At 27.7% G+C, this 20133-nt stretch overlaps 2 protein-coding genes across 2 annotated transcripts in view; one reads left to right on the plus strand and one right to left on the minus strand.

The window, feature by feature from the left end:
- Nucleotides 1-9401: 9401 nt before the first annotated feature.
- On the plus strand, nt 9402-14205 carry LOC122501106 (intraflagellar transport protein 74 homolog). Its single transcript, XM_043610378.1, has 3 exons — nt 9402-9532; nt 9841-10215; nt 12347-14205. Exons 2-3 carry the CDS (start codon nt 9905-9907, stop codon nt 13863-13865), a joined length of 1830 nt encoding a protein of 609 aa, XP_043466313.1. The 5' UTR covers nt 9402-9532; nt 9841-9904; the 3' UTR covers nt 13866-14205.
- Nucleotides 14206-18123: 3918 nt separating this feature from the next.
- LOC122501107 (THO complex subunit 3) overlaps nt 18124-20133 on the minus strand; it is a 29518-nt gene continuing 27508 nt past the window's right edge. Inside the window, exon 3 of the mRNA XM_043610379.1 lies at nt 18124-18709. Coding sequence (XP_043466314.1) covers nt 18212-18709 — 498 coding nt within the window. The 3' untranslated portion in view covers nt 18124-18211. The remainder of the gene's footprint in view (nt 18710-20133) is intronic.

Raw genomic sequence — 20133 nt, forward strand, 5'->3', positions numbered from 1 at the left:
AAAAACAAGCAACATCCTGCAAGAAATGAAAATGAAAATGAAAAATCGAATAATAGCTGATTGTGAATGTCGTAAGATGATTGCACGCAAATGTGAAGCCAAGTTACATTCGGGGGCCGATTATTTGAAAAACATTAAAACAAACATTTCATTCTTAAATTTTTTAGCAAAAAAGTTGTTAAAAGTAACATCAGTGCTGGAAATTGTAAAAGAGTACATCTAATGTCCAAAGTAAGAACCTAGTGAGTCGCATTTGCCATTAGGTCGAAAGTTGCTTAAGCGTCTTTGAACTTTACGGCAAATTCGACTTACTAGACTTTTACTTGAATCAGTTGACCTTTTTAACATACTTTTAATGAGTCTAATAAACTTTTGAAGATAGTCTTCATATTTATGATACCACTTATTTTAAAAATATTACTTATAATTATAGATTACTTAAAACGTATAGGTGTAAAATATTACTCTTCATAATTAGTGATTATAAAAAATGAAGTACATATGCCTCTTTAATGAAAACTTAATTGCAGGCCGTTCCTTAATTTTAATGTGAATCTCCAATTTTTAAAAAAGTAAAGCATAATGAAAAGGAATTTTTAAATTCAACAGATGTTTGCTACCTATTCCTGAAATTAACATTTAATTTTATTTAAATTTTTTAAAATATTTTTTCAGTTAAATTTGCGTCACCTTACGTAATTGAAATTAGTTACGAATTTTAAAAATAATTTTCTTCTATCAAATTATATATTAAAGAAGATAAAAATAATAAACATATTTGAAAACAATAAAATCGATAAGGTTGTTAATGATTGTTTTTGTGTTTTTAAATTATAGTTTTAAAGCAAATAATAAGATGATGTTAAAAGAGGTGTCCTGTTAAAATTTTTTTTTATTTTTAATGTGCAATATTATATGCATACTATAAATTAGAAATAAAATTGGATAATAATTTCTACAAAAATTTTATTGACATGGAAAATTTTTATTGAAAAATAAAGAAACCTGCAATAATTAGTATATTGGTTTTCCCTATTTTTATCATCCTAAAATGTAGTTGTGGAAAGTTTTGACATTTTTCCTTAGGAACTAATTTACTTGTATTGTATATATATACCAACTTTGGCGTTTTAAATTCTATTATATGATGACTTAGTTTATAATATGTTTCATTTATACATTGGTATTATAGTTTACCTTAGACTTTTAAAATTGTGTGATAATTATAAGGTTTTAATGTAATTGTGTAAGTGGTAATTTGCATGAGAGCATGAGTGTGAAAGAGTAATTATCTACGTGAAAAATAATCGTCGCCACCTCAAACATTGAATTCATTTTCTTCAAAATACTAACTTCCAATATTGTGTGCTAAGAGTGGTACTGATCATATTAATAATTATTTGTGTCATAAAACATTGTCCTCGATGTTACAAGAAATAATATTGAATAAAAATTTAATTTGGACAAATGTACCTTTCACTAAGCACTTGTATATTGTGTACAGAATCTTTTCTTTCATAATAATATCACCTCTAGGATTTCACTTTGTTGTTGATACAACGAAAAAGATTTCTTAAAAATGCCGTATTGAAATGTATGAATTCTCAGTTAAGTTTTCGATTTGATTTCTTTAAAACTTTTCAAGCAATATTATGGATACTAGAGGTGATTTTATTTCAGCTATCTACCATATATATTTAAATGATTCGTAAAACGAAATTAAAATTATTAATCAGGGTGTCCAGCGATTCTTCAAAAAAAATTCAAGGTTTTCAAGGTCCAAAATAATTTTTTTCAAGGTCTATTTTTAAGGAACTACACGGAGAAAAATGGAAAAATGATTTATGCAGTCAGTGTAGTACTCCTTTATAGAATAATATGTGACAGGTACACACTCCCAGATAGCACGCAAGCTTGCTGCAAACTTGCACTGCAAGTTTTGCAAGATTGCAGTGCAAGCTTTCTGCAAGTTTGCAGCAAGCTTGAAATGCCTGGACTGCTGCAAACTTGCACTGCAAGCTTGCAGCAAGTTTGTAGAAAGCTTTCAGCAAACTTGCTGCAAGCTTGATGCAAAGTTGCAAAATTTTTTTGTATGCATGAAAAATTATGTTTTTTTTACCCTTTTTTGCAAATATTTTTAATTTTATTAAATTTAAAAAAGGTACAAAAAGCAGAATTTCTTATGAATATATAAAAAAAATTTGCAACTTTGCAGCAAGATTGCAGCAAGCTTGCTGCAAGCTTGCGTGCTATCTGGGCTATAGTATTAGAAGTTTCATAGCTGAACAGTTTGGGACTCAACACAAGTTATCCCATTCATCAGCTTAAACAAGACTGTTTATATAGTCTAAGAGGGAATAAGAGTATAAAAAATTGGAATGAGAAATTACTTTCTCATGTAATTGTTGAAAGAACGCGGCAGTGTACAAAACACAAGTCAATAATAGAAGCGAATATTGAACAACTAGTACTCAGTCCAGTTCTTTTGAAAAATGAACGCCGTGCACATAAAGTAGATACCTACTCGAAAACCACAAGTTATTCTCTCTCTCACACTAATGGTCGTTCACTTATCTTACGGTTTCACTTACTCTTACTACTCTCAACTATTATGCAGTGCAGTTAAGTTCATTAAATTATTAAATATTGCTGTGAGAATAATTAATTATACATTTCATTCAAGGTCAATTCACTATTTTGTACACGAAAAAAAAGAATAATCAAATTTACCATGAGGACTGTCAAACTTAAAAAAGGTTTCAAGGTTATTAAGAAAAAATTAATGTTTTTTATTTATTTATTATTAAATTCTAATAATTAATTCTAAATACACGCATATTCTAATTTATTTCATTGGTAAGGGATGTTTCTTAAATAGGAAATTTCCCCCATCTATTGCGTAGCCGAGAGGCTGTAAAAGCGTGCGATTTATAATTATGCGTATATTTAGTTGTGTGGTTAGGTAGGCGTTCAATCCCGTATGATTGTAAGATTTTCCGATGCATTTAGTTGTTAATTGTAAGTATGAAGATGTGGGAAGAATAAAACTTGTGAATTAAGGAATATGAATATATAAAGAGTGCATTTAACACATTTTTCTTTTTTTTAATGATTGGTTATTGTTTTTTTTATATAAAATTGACGAAGTGAATACAAGGAAACACTCGTATCGCGTCGCGTCGGCCATTTATTTTGACAGGTTCCGCGCCTGCGTTCCCTCATTGTGAAAATTTCGAAGTAGGGGACTGAGTCCAGTTTCTCTACTATATGCACACTGCAGCGCGCCTTATAATCTTCGCCTGTGTTTCAATGCTCTTTACAGTGACATTTGGAACTAAGGCCCTTTATACACTATACGCAACACCCTAAGATGCTTGCTGGAAATGAATTAATGTACTTTTACTGGACTGAGTCCAGTTTTTTCAATATTGACTCCCAGTTTTTTAAACTCTATTTTTCTCAGTGTAATTTTCAAAATATTTGTTATTTATAATCGAGTATAATAGTGTATTTCAAGTAAATTTTTACTTACTGTCTAAATTTGAATTAGTAAAAATGATTACTAATTTGATTTAGTGACTGACTTTTTGCTTTTGAATTAGTAAATTTTACTAATAAATAATCATTTCTACTAATTTTTTTAGTGAAATTTACTAATTAAATAGCAAAAAGAAACATCAATCGAATTCTTTTGAGAATTTTTATTAAAATAATTGATATTAAGAAAAATTTTTGAAAATAATTGAAATTTTGCAATGAATTTTATTAAAATTTTTAAAAATAATTGAAATTTTGCAATGAATTTTATTAAAAATTTTGAAAATAATTGAAATTTTGCAATGAAGCATTCTTATTAACAGAAAAATAATTTTTAAAATTCAAACGTAGTTTTTTTATTAAATTTTCTTGAAAATTTTACACCATATCATGTTTTATATATTTTCTAGAATAGTTTTTAGTACAGAAAAATTGTTCCAAATTTTTTGAATTTTTTTGGTGCAAGTTGGACGGCTTGCATTTTCTAAGAAAAAAATTACACTTTAATGCCTACACGGAAAAAATTCCGGGACATTAGATGCGCCGAGGACAGTGTCAACAGCAGTACATTTCATTTTGCACGTCTGAGGTGCCATTTCGAGATATCAGAAGTACATAATGCACGTCAGATACTCCAAACTGGCACAGATGGCGTGCAAAATAAATGTAGAAGAAAATTTGACACAACCTGTACATCTGACGTGCTGGAACTTTTTCCGTGTATAAGTAACACAGCCACACAAATAAAAAAGTTCTGAGGGGTCGTCCATATACCACGTGGACAGTTTTTCAAAGATTTTTGACCCCCCCTCCCCCCTTGTGGACACAAAAATACATGGGATCGTGGACATTTTCAACCTTTTTTTAACCCCCCCCCCTCCCCCCAAAAGTGTCCACGTGGTATATGGACGACCCCTGATCTGGGGGTCTCACTATGTAGACTTTATGTTTTTTGGGTCGCTGAATCCGAATCCGAGGTCCATTTAACCTCATCAGATCAGGATTTTGACATAACCTCAAAAAACCAATATGGCGGACACATTTTTGAAAAGTTCATTGAATTCGCTTGAAATTCGTTACTCGGGGGTTTTTGGGGTCGCTGATTACGAATTTGAAGTCTGATTTCAAAAATTCAAAATGGCGGATCCACTATGGCGGACACGTTTTTGAAAAATTCATCGGATTCGCTTGAAATTCGTTACTCTGGGGTTTTTGGGGTCGCTGATTACGAATTTGAAGTCAGATTTCAAAAATTCAAAATGGTGGATCCAATATGTCTGTGTCAGCCATATTGGATCCGCCATTTTGAATTTTTGAAATCAGACTTTAAATTCGTAATCAGCGACCCCAAAAACCTCCGAGTAATGAATTTCAAGCGAATCCGATAAACTTTTCAAAAATGTGTCCGTCATATTGGTTTTTTGAGGTTATGCCAAAATCCTGATCTGATGGGGTTAAATGGACCTCGGATTCGGATTCAGCGACCAAAAAACCATAAAGTCTACATAGTGAGACCCCCAGATCAGAACTTTTTTTTTGTGTGGCTGTGTAATTCTTATAGTGTAACAAATGACCTTTAAAATAAGCCTAAGATCATTAAAAAGCGTTCATTATTTTAGAAGTTATTTAAATTTTTGTAAAACAATGAAAATGACGATTTTTTAAAAAATATCTAAATGAATTATTGGCCAAACGACTTCTAAAATATCTTGTTCTTTTCAAAATTTTATCATCTATCAAAAAATGAACAGAAAAAAATTTTAGTTTTAATAAATCTTATGTTTTAAAACGTTTTTCATTCGCCTGAAAATGGGTGGTCTCTCAATTGTGATAGTGTAGTTCTTTAAATGTCCACTGTTTTTCAGAGTTTGATGCGAAAGTTGACTGAACCTTGCGTTAAAGTTTAAAATTTGTTAAAGTCTCATGCAAACAAGTTAACTTTCTCGTCAAACACTGAAAAACAGTCGATATGTGGGCATATCTCTAGAACTTTTAAACTTTATATTTCCGCTTATTATTATATTTTAAAAATTATAATTAAAATAATTTCGCAGTACCATAATTTGCCAATTTATTGTGCTCTTTAAATATACCTTAAAATATATCTATAAATATATATTTGCCTACAGGCAGTAGGAGCTGTGCTAGCGCCTTAAGACAAAAATATTGTTTCAATATTCAGTTTTTAAAATTAAGAAAATTATGCACGAGTTAACAAAAATATGTTCATATTGATTGAATGTACCAGTCCTCTAAAAGTTAAATATTAATTAATTCTTGCTTTAAGCTGGTATTGATATTTTCTAATTAATTAATTAATTTGTTTTTTTGGTCATTCTAATTTCAATTTTATCATAAAAATAGAAAAAATTAGGAAATTTAAATCTAAAATTTAAAAGTTCAAATATTTTTACCCATAAAAAATGAAAATATTGATATCTAATTATATTTGATTTTACCTACTTATTACTTTTGAATAAGATGTTTTTTGTTTTTACAAATTATGATCCAAGATAATTTAGTAATACTGAAATGAAAATGTTTCATATTTTTTATGGAATTTAATTAACAAGAATTTTTCTAGTTTTACTAAGCTCCTGGAGAATAATCCCGTGTAGAAATTTTGACAGGGGCCTGGCCGGGTCCAGACTAGGGTGAAACAGGCAACCCGGCCGGCGCCATGGCGCAAAGCCCGATTTGACGAGCTGCCAGGTCGGGTCCCGGTCGGGTTCCCTGTTTCATGCGGGGTCAGGGCAATTTCTGAACGGGATCTAAAAACTTGCCAAAAACAACCAATATTGGTTACCTCCACGTGGTGCTTTTCGGAAAAAAGGTAATAAATGGTTTTTTATAAGCTCCAAGTGCGAAATTCCAAGACTGCAAAACGGGCCCGTCAACACTGAAAAAATTACATTCTAATTTTAAGAAAAACTTCTTAAATATGCGCCAAGAGTATTCCCCACTTATAAATTAAGTGGGAAATATTCTTACAATACTAATTTTCTTCTTATTGTAAGAATATTTCCCACATAAGCTAAGTGGGGAATATTCTTGACGCATATTTAAGAAGATTTTCTTAAAATTAGAATGTAATTTTTTCAGTGAATGTTTGCAGAAAACTGGCAAAAACTACTGGGACAATACTGGCATTCAAAACGTCTTATTGTTGGTAACGGGACTTAGCATGGACCAATAGTGGCACATTATTATCAGAATATTAGACTAAACTTTTCTATCTATGATGGCAAGTTGTAATTGAAAGTATTGAATAAATCTGAATTCCGGGATTTTTGGAAAATCCGTGACAAAAAAATAAAAATCACTACTTTCCTCGCCTTAAATCCTCTTGCAATTTTTTTAAGTGGCTTCTGATTATTAAGCAATAATTTAGTTGAATTTCTAGGAATTTCGGGAAATTCGTGATCCTTTCGTAATTTTCTTAAAGGGCTGTTAATATTAAAATAAGCAATTAGCTAAAGTAAAAATTTTCGTCGAATAAATGTTGGTAATTTCAGTTTCAGAATATTGGGACGTTGCTCGGCTCAGTAATGGCACATTAATGGCAAAAATTTTGTATCTGCGATGATGGAAAAATACAATTGCCAATATTGGGACGTACCTCGCCCCAATAATATCACAATATCGATAAATAGTGTAGCTTATAAAACCATTATGCTTTCTTGATTTCACGTCAGAGTAGCAGAGTGAAATAAAAGCCGTATAAATATGATAAATTAATTAGTTAATTTAGAAAAAATGTAATAATTTATATTAGTTTTTGTATTTTGCCAATACTGGGTAAGTAATGGCAGTAAATACTGGGCCATTAACGTCTGCCGACGTCCAACCGTAATTAACACTACAAGAGTAGTCTCAATAATATCGGCCAAGACTAGGTGCCAACTTTGCCAGTACTGGGCCGTTATTAAGCCATGGTGGTTTTCCACTTAGGGCGCTTTAAAAAATTCTAAATAATATCTTTTTACTTTCCTTAAAATTTTGTTTTCTTCTTCATTAATTAATATTAATAATCATCAAGAAAATTAGTTTAAATATACCCCCACATAGGTCTGTGCGGTATTAAAAATCCATAACCGGTTTTCGGTTTTTGAAAAAACCGGTTCTTCAGTCGGTTTTCGGTATTAAAAAAAATACCGGTATTTTTTTTAAACCGGTTTTTTTTAAAACCGGTATTTTTTTCTAAACCGATTTTTTTTTAAATACCGGTATTTTTTAAAAAACTGGTTTTTTTAGAATACCGGTATTTTTAAAAAAACCATTTTTTAAATACGAGTTTTTCAAATACCATTTTATTTAAAAAGAAAACTGGTTTAAGAAAATTTGGTTTATTACAAAAATCAGGTTGTTTTTCAAAAACAACATTTTTTAATTGATCTGTTAAGTAAAAAAAAATCACTGTATGTCTAATAAAAACAAAAAAGATTAATCTTTCTCAATCATCTGTTTCTGTTCTGGCGTTATGTCACTTTTGCGCAGGCATAATGCGCAAGTCGGTTAGATTCAGAATTTCTTGAAAAACCGGTTTAAAAAATAAAACCGGTATTTCTTGAAAAACCGGTTTAGAAAATAAAACCGGTATTTCTTGAAAAACCGGTTTAAAAAATAAAACCGGTATTTCTTGAAAAACCGGTTAAAAAAACAAAACCTTAAACCGGGAATACATAACCGGAAACCGGTTTCCAGTAATACCGAAAAAAAACCGGTTTACCGCACAGGCCTACCCCCACAGCAACGAAATTTTCCTAAAACTTTATTACATATTTACTTGCAATATTCGGAATATTTAATTGCAATGTTTATTAAAAGTTGTGTAAAGATTTAAATGTCCCGATTAAATAAATGTTTAGCGCGAAACTTTCCTGAACATTTCAATGAAATCTTCGCCTAATTATAATTATAATTAGGCGAAAATATAATTTAAATGTTCAGGAAATTTTCACACTAAACATTTATTTAATCGGGACATTTAAATCTTTACACAATTTTCACTAAACTTTTCAGTTAAATATGCCGAATATTGCAAGTAAATATTTAATACATTTTTAGGAAAATTTCGGTGCTGTGGGGCTAATTGGTTAAATACCAATCAACACTTAACATGGAAAACTATAAAGGTACTAAGAAACATGTCGAAGACGGGTATCGCAGCTAGTTTAAAATAAATTCAATTTCAGAATCTGTAAAGATTAATTTTATTGTTAGAAACGGAAAAAATTTAAAGTTTAGCATTAATATTTGTGGTTGATTTTAAAGTTTGTAAGCTGAACATGGGAAATTTAAAAATAATTAAATGTTTTTAATATCTTCAAAGGTTGCTTGACACAAAAAATTAAAACTTTTTCTTCAATTCTAGAAAGTTAATACTTATTCTAGTATTTTTGATAAAATTCTCTGAATTCCTTGAATAATTTTTGTTTTCCTAATTTTTTTATTAAATTTCCTTTTTTCCGAACCTGTAATATTTTTTCGATATTTTTTCAATTAATAAGACTAGCCTTATTAATTGAAAAAATATCAAGACTTCAAGACAAAACGAGATTGAAAAGAATTTCGTCTTGTCTCGTCTTGCGGCAACACTAGTAAGAACCCTGTTTAAGCCAATAAAAAAAACATTGTTTAAAAAAAACGCATTTGAAATTAAAATTTTCTATTTTTACACTTCGGAATTTCTCCAGAAAAAATAATTTTAAGAACATTTTCAAGTTGTTTTCATGCAAGGACGTTATTGATTATTATTCTAGGAATGTTATAGTATATTTTAAGCCAATAAAAGAAAATCGAAAAAAATACCAAACAAGTATAACCCCTTAAATGAAAAAAGGTGTCATAGTGTAGGCAATCGTCAGTTTCCATGACAACCGCTTACATCACAAACGACTTCATACAATAACAAAATTTACATTCTTCCCGACGTTTTCTATGCTAATGCTTCATTATAATTATTAAGACATAAAGAAATATCTCGATGAGGAAAGTAAGTTTTATAAACAATTATTACTGCTCAATTTTATTAATTTATACAATTGAATATTGTTTTGTTTTATATATATATATATATATATATATATAGAATTAAGCACCCTCACTATTATCATAATAGTAAGGTGTTTGATTGTATTTTGAATTATTGGAAAACAAGTCTTTTTTTTATTAAAAATTATAATGAATACTAGTTTTATAAATTGTTGCCTTTCCATGTGTTTTATAAGTAACTCCTGAAATAATGAAGTTTAGTTCCCACTCAGTTGAAATTTCATGAATTTTCTACTTACGAATTTTCAGATAATATGAATAGACAGATTTAAGAAAGAGGAAATTTTATTTTTTACTAAACAACACAGAAAAAATGGAGAGACCCACATCTCGTAGAGGAGTTAAAAGCGAAATACATGATTTTAAAACATTTTCAAATATCAATAAAACTGAAACGCCAGATCGAAATTTATATTCACGATCTTCATCATCATCCCTTATGTCAAATCGATTTTCAAATACGATGCCACATTTCAATTCCGCAGTAGGATCGAATCGTTTGAACACTAGTTTATCAACAAATTCATTTGTTGTTAATAACAATAATATGGACAGACCTGTAACTCAACAAGGTATAGCTGCAATGCGTCCTAATTCTACTAGAGGAGTACCGCAAATAATGAGGTAATTATTTTTTTTACTCTGTACAAATGTGAAAAATAATTTTATTATTGTTATCTAAATTCGAATCAAGCCTCAAGCACATATTTACAGGGCTCGAACTAGGTCCGTAAATTTGCTTCAAGACCGTAAAAGTCAATTTTTTGAAAAAAGGTCTGTAAAGTCCGTAATTTGATTGAAAAGTTCGTACATTGTACGACATAATTTGGTGAATTTTAGAGAAATTATAAATGATTGCAGAAATTAAATTATTTTTAAAAGTAATAAAATTCTTCGCAGAAATTTAATTATGCTCAAAAATTTTTTTTAATTCTAGTCAAAATTTCAATTACATATCTTTAGAAATAATAAAATTCTTCTCCGAATTTCAATTATTTTCAAAAATTTTAATAAAATTCTTTGCAAAATTTCAATTATTTTCAAAAAATTTTTCCAATTAAATGATTTTCAATATCTACTATTTTAATAAAATTTTTCGAAACAATTCAATTATTTAAAAAAATTTTAATAGAATTCTACCCAAACATCTAATTATTTCCATAAAATAAATAAAAATTTCACAGGAATTCAATTATTTTCAAAAATAATAAAATTTTTATAGGGATTCAATTATTTTCGTACATAATAAAATTCTTTTTAGGAACTCAATTATTTTCATATGTAATTATTCTTAAAATTTTTATTAAAATTCGTCAAAAGAATTCAATTATTTAAAAATTTGTTGATAAAATTCTTTTTGAGAATTCAGTTTTAAGAAATATTAAATTATTCAATAAATTATCTATTTTTGAATTTACATAATTGAATTCTAGTACAATTTTCTAATAAAAATTTATTTAAAAATGAATTTCAGTTAAAAACAAATGAATTTGAAAATTCTCAAAAAACTTTTTCATAAAATTATTAAAAACAATGGATTTATAGAAAAATTTTAGATAAAAACTCTAAAAAAAAGTTTTATTTTTAGAGAAGTTACAAATTATTGCAGAAATTCAATTATTTTCAAGAGTAATTAAATCCTTCGCAGAAATTTAATTATGTTAAAAAATAATAAAATTCTTCTTAAGAAAGCAATATTATTTTCATAAATCATAAAACTCATCACAGAATTTTAATTATTTTTAAAACAATTTTAATCGAATTTCTCGGAAAATGTAAATATTCTTAAAATTTTTATTAAAAATCGTTGGAAGAATTTAATTTGTATTTAAAAATTTTGTTGATAAAATCCTTTATGAGAATTGAATTTTAAGAAACATTGAATTATTCAATAAACTATTTATTTTTGTATTTAAATAATTGAATTCTAGTAGAATTTTCTAATAAAAATTGATTAAAAAATGAATCTCAGTTAAAATTTTAGATAATAATTGAATATTAAAAGCAATATGGCGTGAATGTTTAGAAATAATTAAATTTTGAAATTAATTTTTGTGAAAAAGTTTAGTTGAATTTTTTTATATTATTTGAGAAGCTTTTATTTTCTAATATATATTTAATTGAAGAATTTACGAATAATTAAAATTTGTAAAATTGAATATTGCAAACAAACGGATTTCTAAATTTGTCAGAGAACTTCTTCGAAAATTAATTAATTAATTAATTAATAATTAATATTTTTAAATACTTTTTAAGGTTCGAGCCCTGTATTTACAATAAATATTTAAAAGCCGTCCTGTAAATAAGTTTTTTTTTTTAATGGAAGTAAAGATTGTGTAAATATAAAAATGCCCGTATGTGAGAAAATATTTAACGCGAAAGTTAAATTAATAAATTAAATGTTCATTAAATGTTGGGCGAAAAGTTGAATGAAGATTAAAATTAAAGTTTAGTATACTAAACTTGACTGAACCTTTAAAGTAAATACGATTATCCCAAATATTTTTTATGGAAACTGATTAATATTTAAATGTACATTGAGCACTATATTTGGGAGGCTCAAAAAATGTATTGCACAGCCGTAGGTGCCTTACTTTAGAACTGCGTATCACGTTAAGTTATTTTTTCAGTCCATCATTTAACGAACATTTTCTTTACATTAAAAAAATAATAATGTATATAATCATTCCCTAGAAAGTGTTATGACATTTTTTCATTTAGTATATTAATACATTTCCCATGGTTTAAATTTTAGACAAATACAAGATAAACGTTACTATGAAGGACTTGTACAACTTAAGATAAGAGAGCTGGTACAAGAAATATCAAATATTTCTAAAGAAGTAGATTTACAAGTCAAACAAAGAGTGACGTTCCTGCATTATGATCAAAGAGCAAAGGGACTTGCATCAGAATTAATTGAACTTCAAAGTCAATTAGCTGACTACAATATTGTTGTTGACAAAATGACAGTAGATACTGGAAAAAGTTTTATTGAACAAGAAGCCACTGAACTTTCTCAAATTAATGATATTGCTTTATCTGAAATAGAGACAATGTTCAATAAACGGCAAAGAAAAGAAAAGCATTTACTTACACTTGAAAAGGCTGTTGTCGCAGAAAGGTCGAATACTGAAAAAATAGTAGAAAACATGAATCAAATAGTTTTAAAAAAATACAATGAACTCTGCGAACAAAAAATTAAACTTCAAAAACACGTTGACGAAATGCAGTATACTTTGGACAATTTATCATCAAAAAAATTAATTCTAGAAGAAAATATAGCGCTGTCGCAAATAAAGCAAGAAGCCGTAAAGTTACAGTCAAAAATAATGGAGATTTCAAAAAAGAGAAACACATTACGAGAAGAGGATAAAAAAAGGCTTTCGCCAGAAGAAGAGAAAAAAAGTCTTTTTCAGAAAGTCAAACAAGACAACACTGATATAACTGTATCTGAACGTCATATTACAGCAGCGAAAAAACGAATAATGGAGATAGAGCAGGAGATTGAACAATTGGATAGTAATGTTGATGCATCTTTGTCAGAAAAATTGGTTAAATATAAGGAACTTCGTAAAAGAGAGGAAGTAATGGAAGAATTTATGGCCTCTTTTAAAGAAAATGAAACGGTTGAATTAAAGAAATTTAAGGAATTAACTGACAGTGTGACCAGTTGTTTAGAGCATTTATCAAGGGAAATTGATGGTGAATTAGAACTGTCAGAGAACAGAAAATTAGAAGTTTTAAACAGCACATATACCGAATTTAATAATATAAATAATGACCTGAACCTAAAGAGCATGGAGAAGGAATTCTTTCGATTGAACAGTATATTACTAAAAATAAGAAACTTTAATAAACAATTGAGAACAGAATTATTTCAAAGTAAACAAAATATTGAAAAATATAACAGGGAGTTAATGGTTTTAGGTGATTTGGATAGTCTTAAAGTAAAATTAAAAGAGTCAAATATTGAACTTTTAGATGAGAGGAATCAACTTAAAGAACATCTTCCAAACGCTGTGAATAAATTAGAACTTCTGTTAAAACAATATGATGACGTTAAACTTCGTTTACTTCAAAATGATAATTATTCGCAAGTTGTTGTTCTTGAAGAAAAGTTTAAAAAAGCAACCGATAAGAATGAAAATATTTCTGCTTTCATTTTTAAGGAAAGAGAACGACTAAATTACAATCACATCAAGAAAAGTGCACTATCTTCAAATGTAAAATATAACTCACAGCTTATTAATAGTGTAAGAAGTATATATTAAATCGGTTTTTCTGTATAATGCTGAAATTTTCTTTAATTTAACAAATTGACTTTTGTGTTGTTAATTATGGATCAAAATTGAAAAAAAATTATTTCTTGTTTATTTCTTTACGTTCATTATATTTACTACTTACTTTGTCAAATAAGAAGCTATGACTCTTTCTTGTCTGCTATCTGAAATCGCTACTATTATGCGTTAAATAATTGTGGTTCAAAAGTTTTTGAGGTGAAAAATTTTAAGGAGAATTCAAAAACTAAGTTTTTAATAATACAGGACTCGAACCAGTGAAAGTATTTAAAAGTACGGATTTTACGGACCAAAAATGAAAAATTATCGACCATTTACGGACCAATTACTGACAAAAATATAACCAGTCCGAGTCAAATAAGAGAACATTTTACTTAAAACTATATAAATTCAATTTTTCATAACTATAAAACATGAAAACATCGTGATCGGTTTCTTCATGTTTTATTATAATTAAAGATGACCGAGTGATAAAATCATTTACAAATCAATTATTATTTACAAGAATTTTTAACTAAAATTCTTCTTTAAATCGGTTACCGTCAACTGGGGCTATTTTGTGCATCCGGGGGCTATTTTGTGCACGCGAGTTTTTTAATGAAAAAAATTATTAAAATGAATTATTTTAATCTGCTATTTTGTTAAATGAAAGTTGGATTACATGACAATAGAGAGCACTAAATGTTATTATTTAATTCTTTGGCAATTAAGAGAAAAAAATTCCTAAAAACGGAAAATTTGTTTAAAAAATTTTGAAAGTTCGGAAAAATTATACCAGATCTTCTAGAGTTTTAATGTGTCTCATAAACTGTGTTAGATATTTGTTTTCAATTGTGTTATGATGATACTTACGTAATGCGCTAACTTTTTATTCATTATTTTAAGAGAAAAGTGGAAAAAACTGAAAAACCAGGATTCCATGGGGCTATTTTGTGCACTTAAAAAAATCAAATATTTTTCATAAATATTTTATTTAGTAAGTAAAGAAGATTCTGTTTATCATTTTAATACATTTTTGTCTTACTTTTCTGTCAAAAAACTGTAAATACGTTAATTAAAATCATTAAAACGATTAAAAGCTCTACCGGTGCACAACGTAACCTCAAAAAATGAACTTTAACTAATATTTATAAGTTTTTAAAATTAGTTTTAAAACTATTTTCTCGTTTCTCTTAAAATAACTTGAAAGTCATATTAGATATTAATATGTTATCTATTTAACCTTAAAAATATTTATTTCAAGTTTTTTAAAAATATCATTCAAAACCATTAAAAAAGCTCCTATTGAAATGATGTTTTAAAGTTATTTATAAGTGTTTAAACGATCATTTTATAATTATATTAGTATATTATTATAAAATATATATTAAAAAAGAAAAAAATTTTATTTACTATCTGCGTAATATACAATTTAAAGAAAGATTGTTAATTTTTAGTAAATCCAGATTTTAGCAAAATTTTAGTGCTTTATTTTACATTTTTTGTATAATATATCTACAAAAAAAATTTTACTAGGTCATTCTTTTTTTAATTTACTCTCAAATATATACACAAAAGATTTCATGAAGCAGAAACGATTAAAAAAATTGTTTACGCAACATTATAGAAAAACAAAGTTCGATGCACAAAATAGCCCCATCCCGGGAGTTATTGTGTTCACGACTTTCAATGACTATAACTAAGACAAAAAAATTTTTTTCTTTGCAAAATTTATAGGAAACCTTCAGAAGGATGTCCACAACATATATCAAAAGTTGATTTTTTTTATTCTCTTAATTCTGAATTTAAATAAATCTTTGAATCAAAAAAAAGCTATTTGGTGCACAAAATAGCCCCGGTTGACGGTATTTTTAATAATTTTCGAAAAAATTTTTTTAACAATTTTCAAATCCATTTGTTTACAATATTCAATTTTACGAAATTTAAATTATTCATAAATTCTTCAATTAAATAAGTATTAGAAAATAAAAACTTTAAATAATATTAAAAAAATTCAATTAAACTTTTTCAAAAAAATTAATTTCAAAATTAAATTATTTTTAAAAATTTACACTACCGCAGATATTGAAAATCATTGAATTGAGGAAAATTTTTGAAAATAATTGAAATTTTGATGAGAATTTAAAAAAAATTTTAAACATAATTGAATTTCTGTGAAGAATTTTATTACTTTTGAAAATAATTGAATTTCTGAATCAATTTGATTTCTGAAATAATTGAATCATTTGTAATTTCTTTAAAATTTTTTAAATTATATCGTACAATTTACGAACTTTTCATCCTTTTTGAATCAAATTACGGACTTTACGGACTTTTATTTTTAAAAACGGACTTTTATTATAATATTTTTGGACTTAAAAATCAGAATTTTCATAGTAATTTTGGTAATGTAATATTTTTACAGTGCTTTTGATAAAATTCTGACATTTCCCTGAAATAGCTTGCAAAATTTGACTGGATATCCCTACGAGAAATCAGAAATCATTTAATTTAATTATTCAAAAAATCTGCTTGCTTTTTTTCAGAGGACGGATTTTTTTGTGAGAAAAATTCTCTTGTCTCTTTAACTTAAAGAGATAATAAAAAACGGATATCAAATTTGTATTATTTTTCATGTTTTTAAAAAGGTTACTTTTACATGAATTCCTGTCTAAAAATCCGTGTTAATTTTTTTTATCCAGAGACAAATTTTTCACTAAAAAATTCGTACAAAACTCCATACAAATACTCATACAGAATTAAGTGTAAAATTTAAAGGATAACATATGGGTAGTTCTACAAACGAAGGACGAAAATTAAGAAAATTTTGGCACAATATTTTTTTTACGTTCAGGTTTTAAAAAGTATGTTAAATTCAAGTTAAAAGTATTATCGAAGTTACCTAAAAGTGGCCAGTCAAAAAAATAAAAATTGTAAATTTTACATCTTAAGCACATGTGTATTCTGTCAGAAAGTGCCAGAAAACTGAGAATTTGGTCATTTTTCGCCTAAAAAATTGAAAAATAACGCTTAATAACAAAATAAAGCATACTGGTCAACAGGGAATAAGGTTCTACGACACCTCGAGCAACAAAAGTATAAAAACATAAAATATTTTTTTTAAAAATGCGTGCCAGGAAACTGAGAATTTTTCTGATCAAATGGCCATTTCGGTCACAAAGTACACAATTTTAGTTAATTGAACTGCAAGTTAAGTAAAATACAAGTGATATCATATTTAGTTAACCTTTACTAAGCACTGTGAAAAATGGTGAATTAATCGGAATGAAAATTCTTAATATTTTTAACGTTTTTTATGATGCCAAGAAACTGAGAATTAATTCGATGGACAAAATTCAAGATAATATTTTTTAAATAAAATATCAAGTAATGTAACAATTATTTTAATCTTTGTAAAGTACAACTATTTGAAATTATTATCCAAGTGTAAATTTGTATTTAATCGCTTAAAAATAATATTTATATAATTTACTAACTTTCATTTTCACATTGGGACATGCCAAGAAACTATGAATTCAGCACTTGAATGCTTATTTTTTGCAAAAAATATTTTTTGAAACCGGGCAACGTTTTGTAACATAATAGTAATCAATAAGCACTACAGTTCCCATTGAAAATAATTTTATTTTTTTCAAAATTAATGTAAAAAACAACCTTGGACATCATATATTCCCTCGTTTGTAGAACTACCCATATACAATATCGAGAAAATTATCAATCCTCCAAGTCAAATATTAAAATAAAAAACACAATTTTAACGTTTTGACAGCCCTGCTGTCCTCATCAGAATACTGAAAAATGTTTATTAAAATGAGAAATATATAAATTATAAAATAAATTATAAAACATAATTAACAAATATAAATTTACCGTAAAATAATTTGATATTTAAAAATTTGTGCGATTAACCCGACCGGCTTAAGTTGACTGACTAAATTTATAAATATAAATGTATTATCTTTATTTTAATATTTGACTTGGATTGGGGAATTAATAATTTTCTTGATATTTTATATTGTCTTTTACCGAGTGATAAATTCTACAACTATTTAAAGGACAACAATTTCACTAACAATTCGTATGAAATTTGCAAAAATTTTAGTTCGAAAAGATTCCATAGCAACATACGAATTCATAATGAAATTCAAACAAATATTTGTCATGTGCAATCATAAAGAAAGTAATGTAATTCTTTTGAAAAAACAAAAAAGTGTTAAATGGAAACAGTAGATCTTTTTTATAAATTTGTATTTTCACAATATTCTTAATTATAAATTTTATTCGTCTTATAGTTAAATTCTCATACTAGTGTCACATAATTATTCATTTGGAAAACCAAATACTTTTAAACTTCCGGCGTCTCTTTTCCTGTCATACGTGTCCTTATCATCACAAGCGTAAGCTAATAAATACTGTTTGGGATGCCATGCTACAGTAAATGTTGCAGCCTCTACAGGAATATCAGTTATTTTCTCCCCTGATTCAACTTCGCCAACGTCAATGACAAGATCCTCAGAAGCTGCAGCAAGGAGCATTCCATCATAGGAGAAGGAAATTGTTCTCACTGGCCATTCCAGCCTTGAAAAAGTTCTCAAACAGCACAATTCTTCTGCATCCCAAAGAGACACAAGTGCATCGGCTGATCCTGTAGCAAAATATCGTCCAGTAGGATCGAACTCGATACAAATACAAGTTCCTGGGTGGGCTTTGATCACATGTAGCAATTCCAAATCTGGGTAACTTAATATGTGTACACAACCTTGTCCATTGGTCAAGTAAAATGTATCAGAGTCTTTATTCCAAGAGATCTCGTTTACCTTGAAAATTTACAATAAATTAAATTTAATATACGAGCTTTACAATTATTAGTACATGAAATGTAAAGAAACACGTAAGTAATGTATTTCTCGCTTATTGTTAGTTATAATTATGCACCTGAATTTGAAATGAATAGAGTAGCAAAATTAAAAACGTTTTTAAGGTACATTTTTAACGTACATAGGAAAAAAAAAGTCTGACTCCGTTTACACCTTAAATTCAGCCCATGTATTTCACATAAGTCTGTCCTTGTTTAACGGGGCTGACTCCGTTTACACCTTAAATTCAGCCTCAAAAAGAAGCTGAAAGTAAAACTTTTTTTTAGTGTGTACATCGATATTTTTAGCTATATCAAGAAAATAATTTAAATATTCCATAAAATGCTATTGTTAAGTTAATTCCGGGAGAGATGGTACACGAGCTATATCTCGAAAAATGGTCGGCCAAAAGTAGTTTTAATTTTATGGGTTATCGTCTAATAGATCGAACAGTTAATAGATAGAAAAGTCATTTGATCGAAAAATCATTTAATCGAATAGGTTTTAAACCTTGCAGCAAGATTTTAATGTTGCTGCAAGGTTTATAACCTACTCGACTTTTCGATCAAATGTCCATTCTATCTAGTGACTTTTCTATCTGTTGAATTTTCGATCTAATGTCCATTCTATCAAATGCAATTCTACCCGGTGACCAGGTGATCAAATGTCTTTTGGGAAGAATTCATGCGCCTCGTTTATGAACTCGCAACGCGAGATTTTTTAGCGCTACGTTCAATGTATGTTTTTTTTAATTTGTCCGACTAGCTTGTTGTTAAGATATTTACAAAATTAGAAATTTTTCAATTAGAAAAATAAACCTGAGTTTTAACTCATATGGACAATTTCATCTCTCCCGAAATCGTCATTTTTAAAAAAATTTTTTTTACATTCCAAAAATGGAAAAAAATTAAAACATAAGGTAAATAAAAACGAATTCATTCGGACCAAATATTATTGTACATTTTTTCTCCAACGTTTCGAAATCTTAACGATTTCCTCTTCAGGGAGTAAAAATAAACCAGTTACAGGCTTCGAAGTCTAGTAGCAGGTCAAAAAAAGTGTGAAAAAGTAGCATTTTGGAAGAAAAAAGTGTCCTCTAAATTGAAAAAGTAGCAAAAAGTAGCATATTAAAAATGAAGTAAAATTAGTTTTTTAAGTAAGAAAATTAAGTGAATATATGTTGTTGTCCAAAAAATTGAAAGAAAAAAATACTAAAAATAGAAATTCACAAATTTTTTTTTAATTTTGATTTATAAACATAAAACATGAAAATATAATAGCTTTTTTGTCGATATTTTACATTGGAAAGTTTTATTTACATAATGAAATGTAATTGTTAATAATACTGAAATGAGATCTTTCATAAGAATTTGTTTTTTAATAAC

Source organism: Leptopilina heterotoma, unplaced genomic scaffold, assembly GCF_015476425.1.
Source record: "Leptopilina heterotoma isolate Lh14 unplaced genomic scaffold, ASM1547642v1 Lhet_201, whole genome shotgun sequence".
In the NCBI taxonomy this organism is placed as follows: domain Eukaryota; kingdom Metazoa; phylum Arthropoda; class Insecta; order Hymenoptera; family Figitidae; genus Leptopilina; species Leptopilina heterotoma.

Bases quoted from the DNA above. Each gene is read 5' to 3' on its own strand.
- LOC122501106 (XM_043610378.1), top strand. From the start codon at position 9,905: ATGGAGAGACCCACATCTCGTAGAGGAGTTAAAAGCGAAATACATGAT. The intron at 10,216-12,346 runs GTAATTATTTTT...TTTAAATTTTAG, and splicing joins GGAGTACCGCAAATAATGAG to ACAAATACAAGATAAACGTT.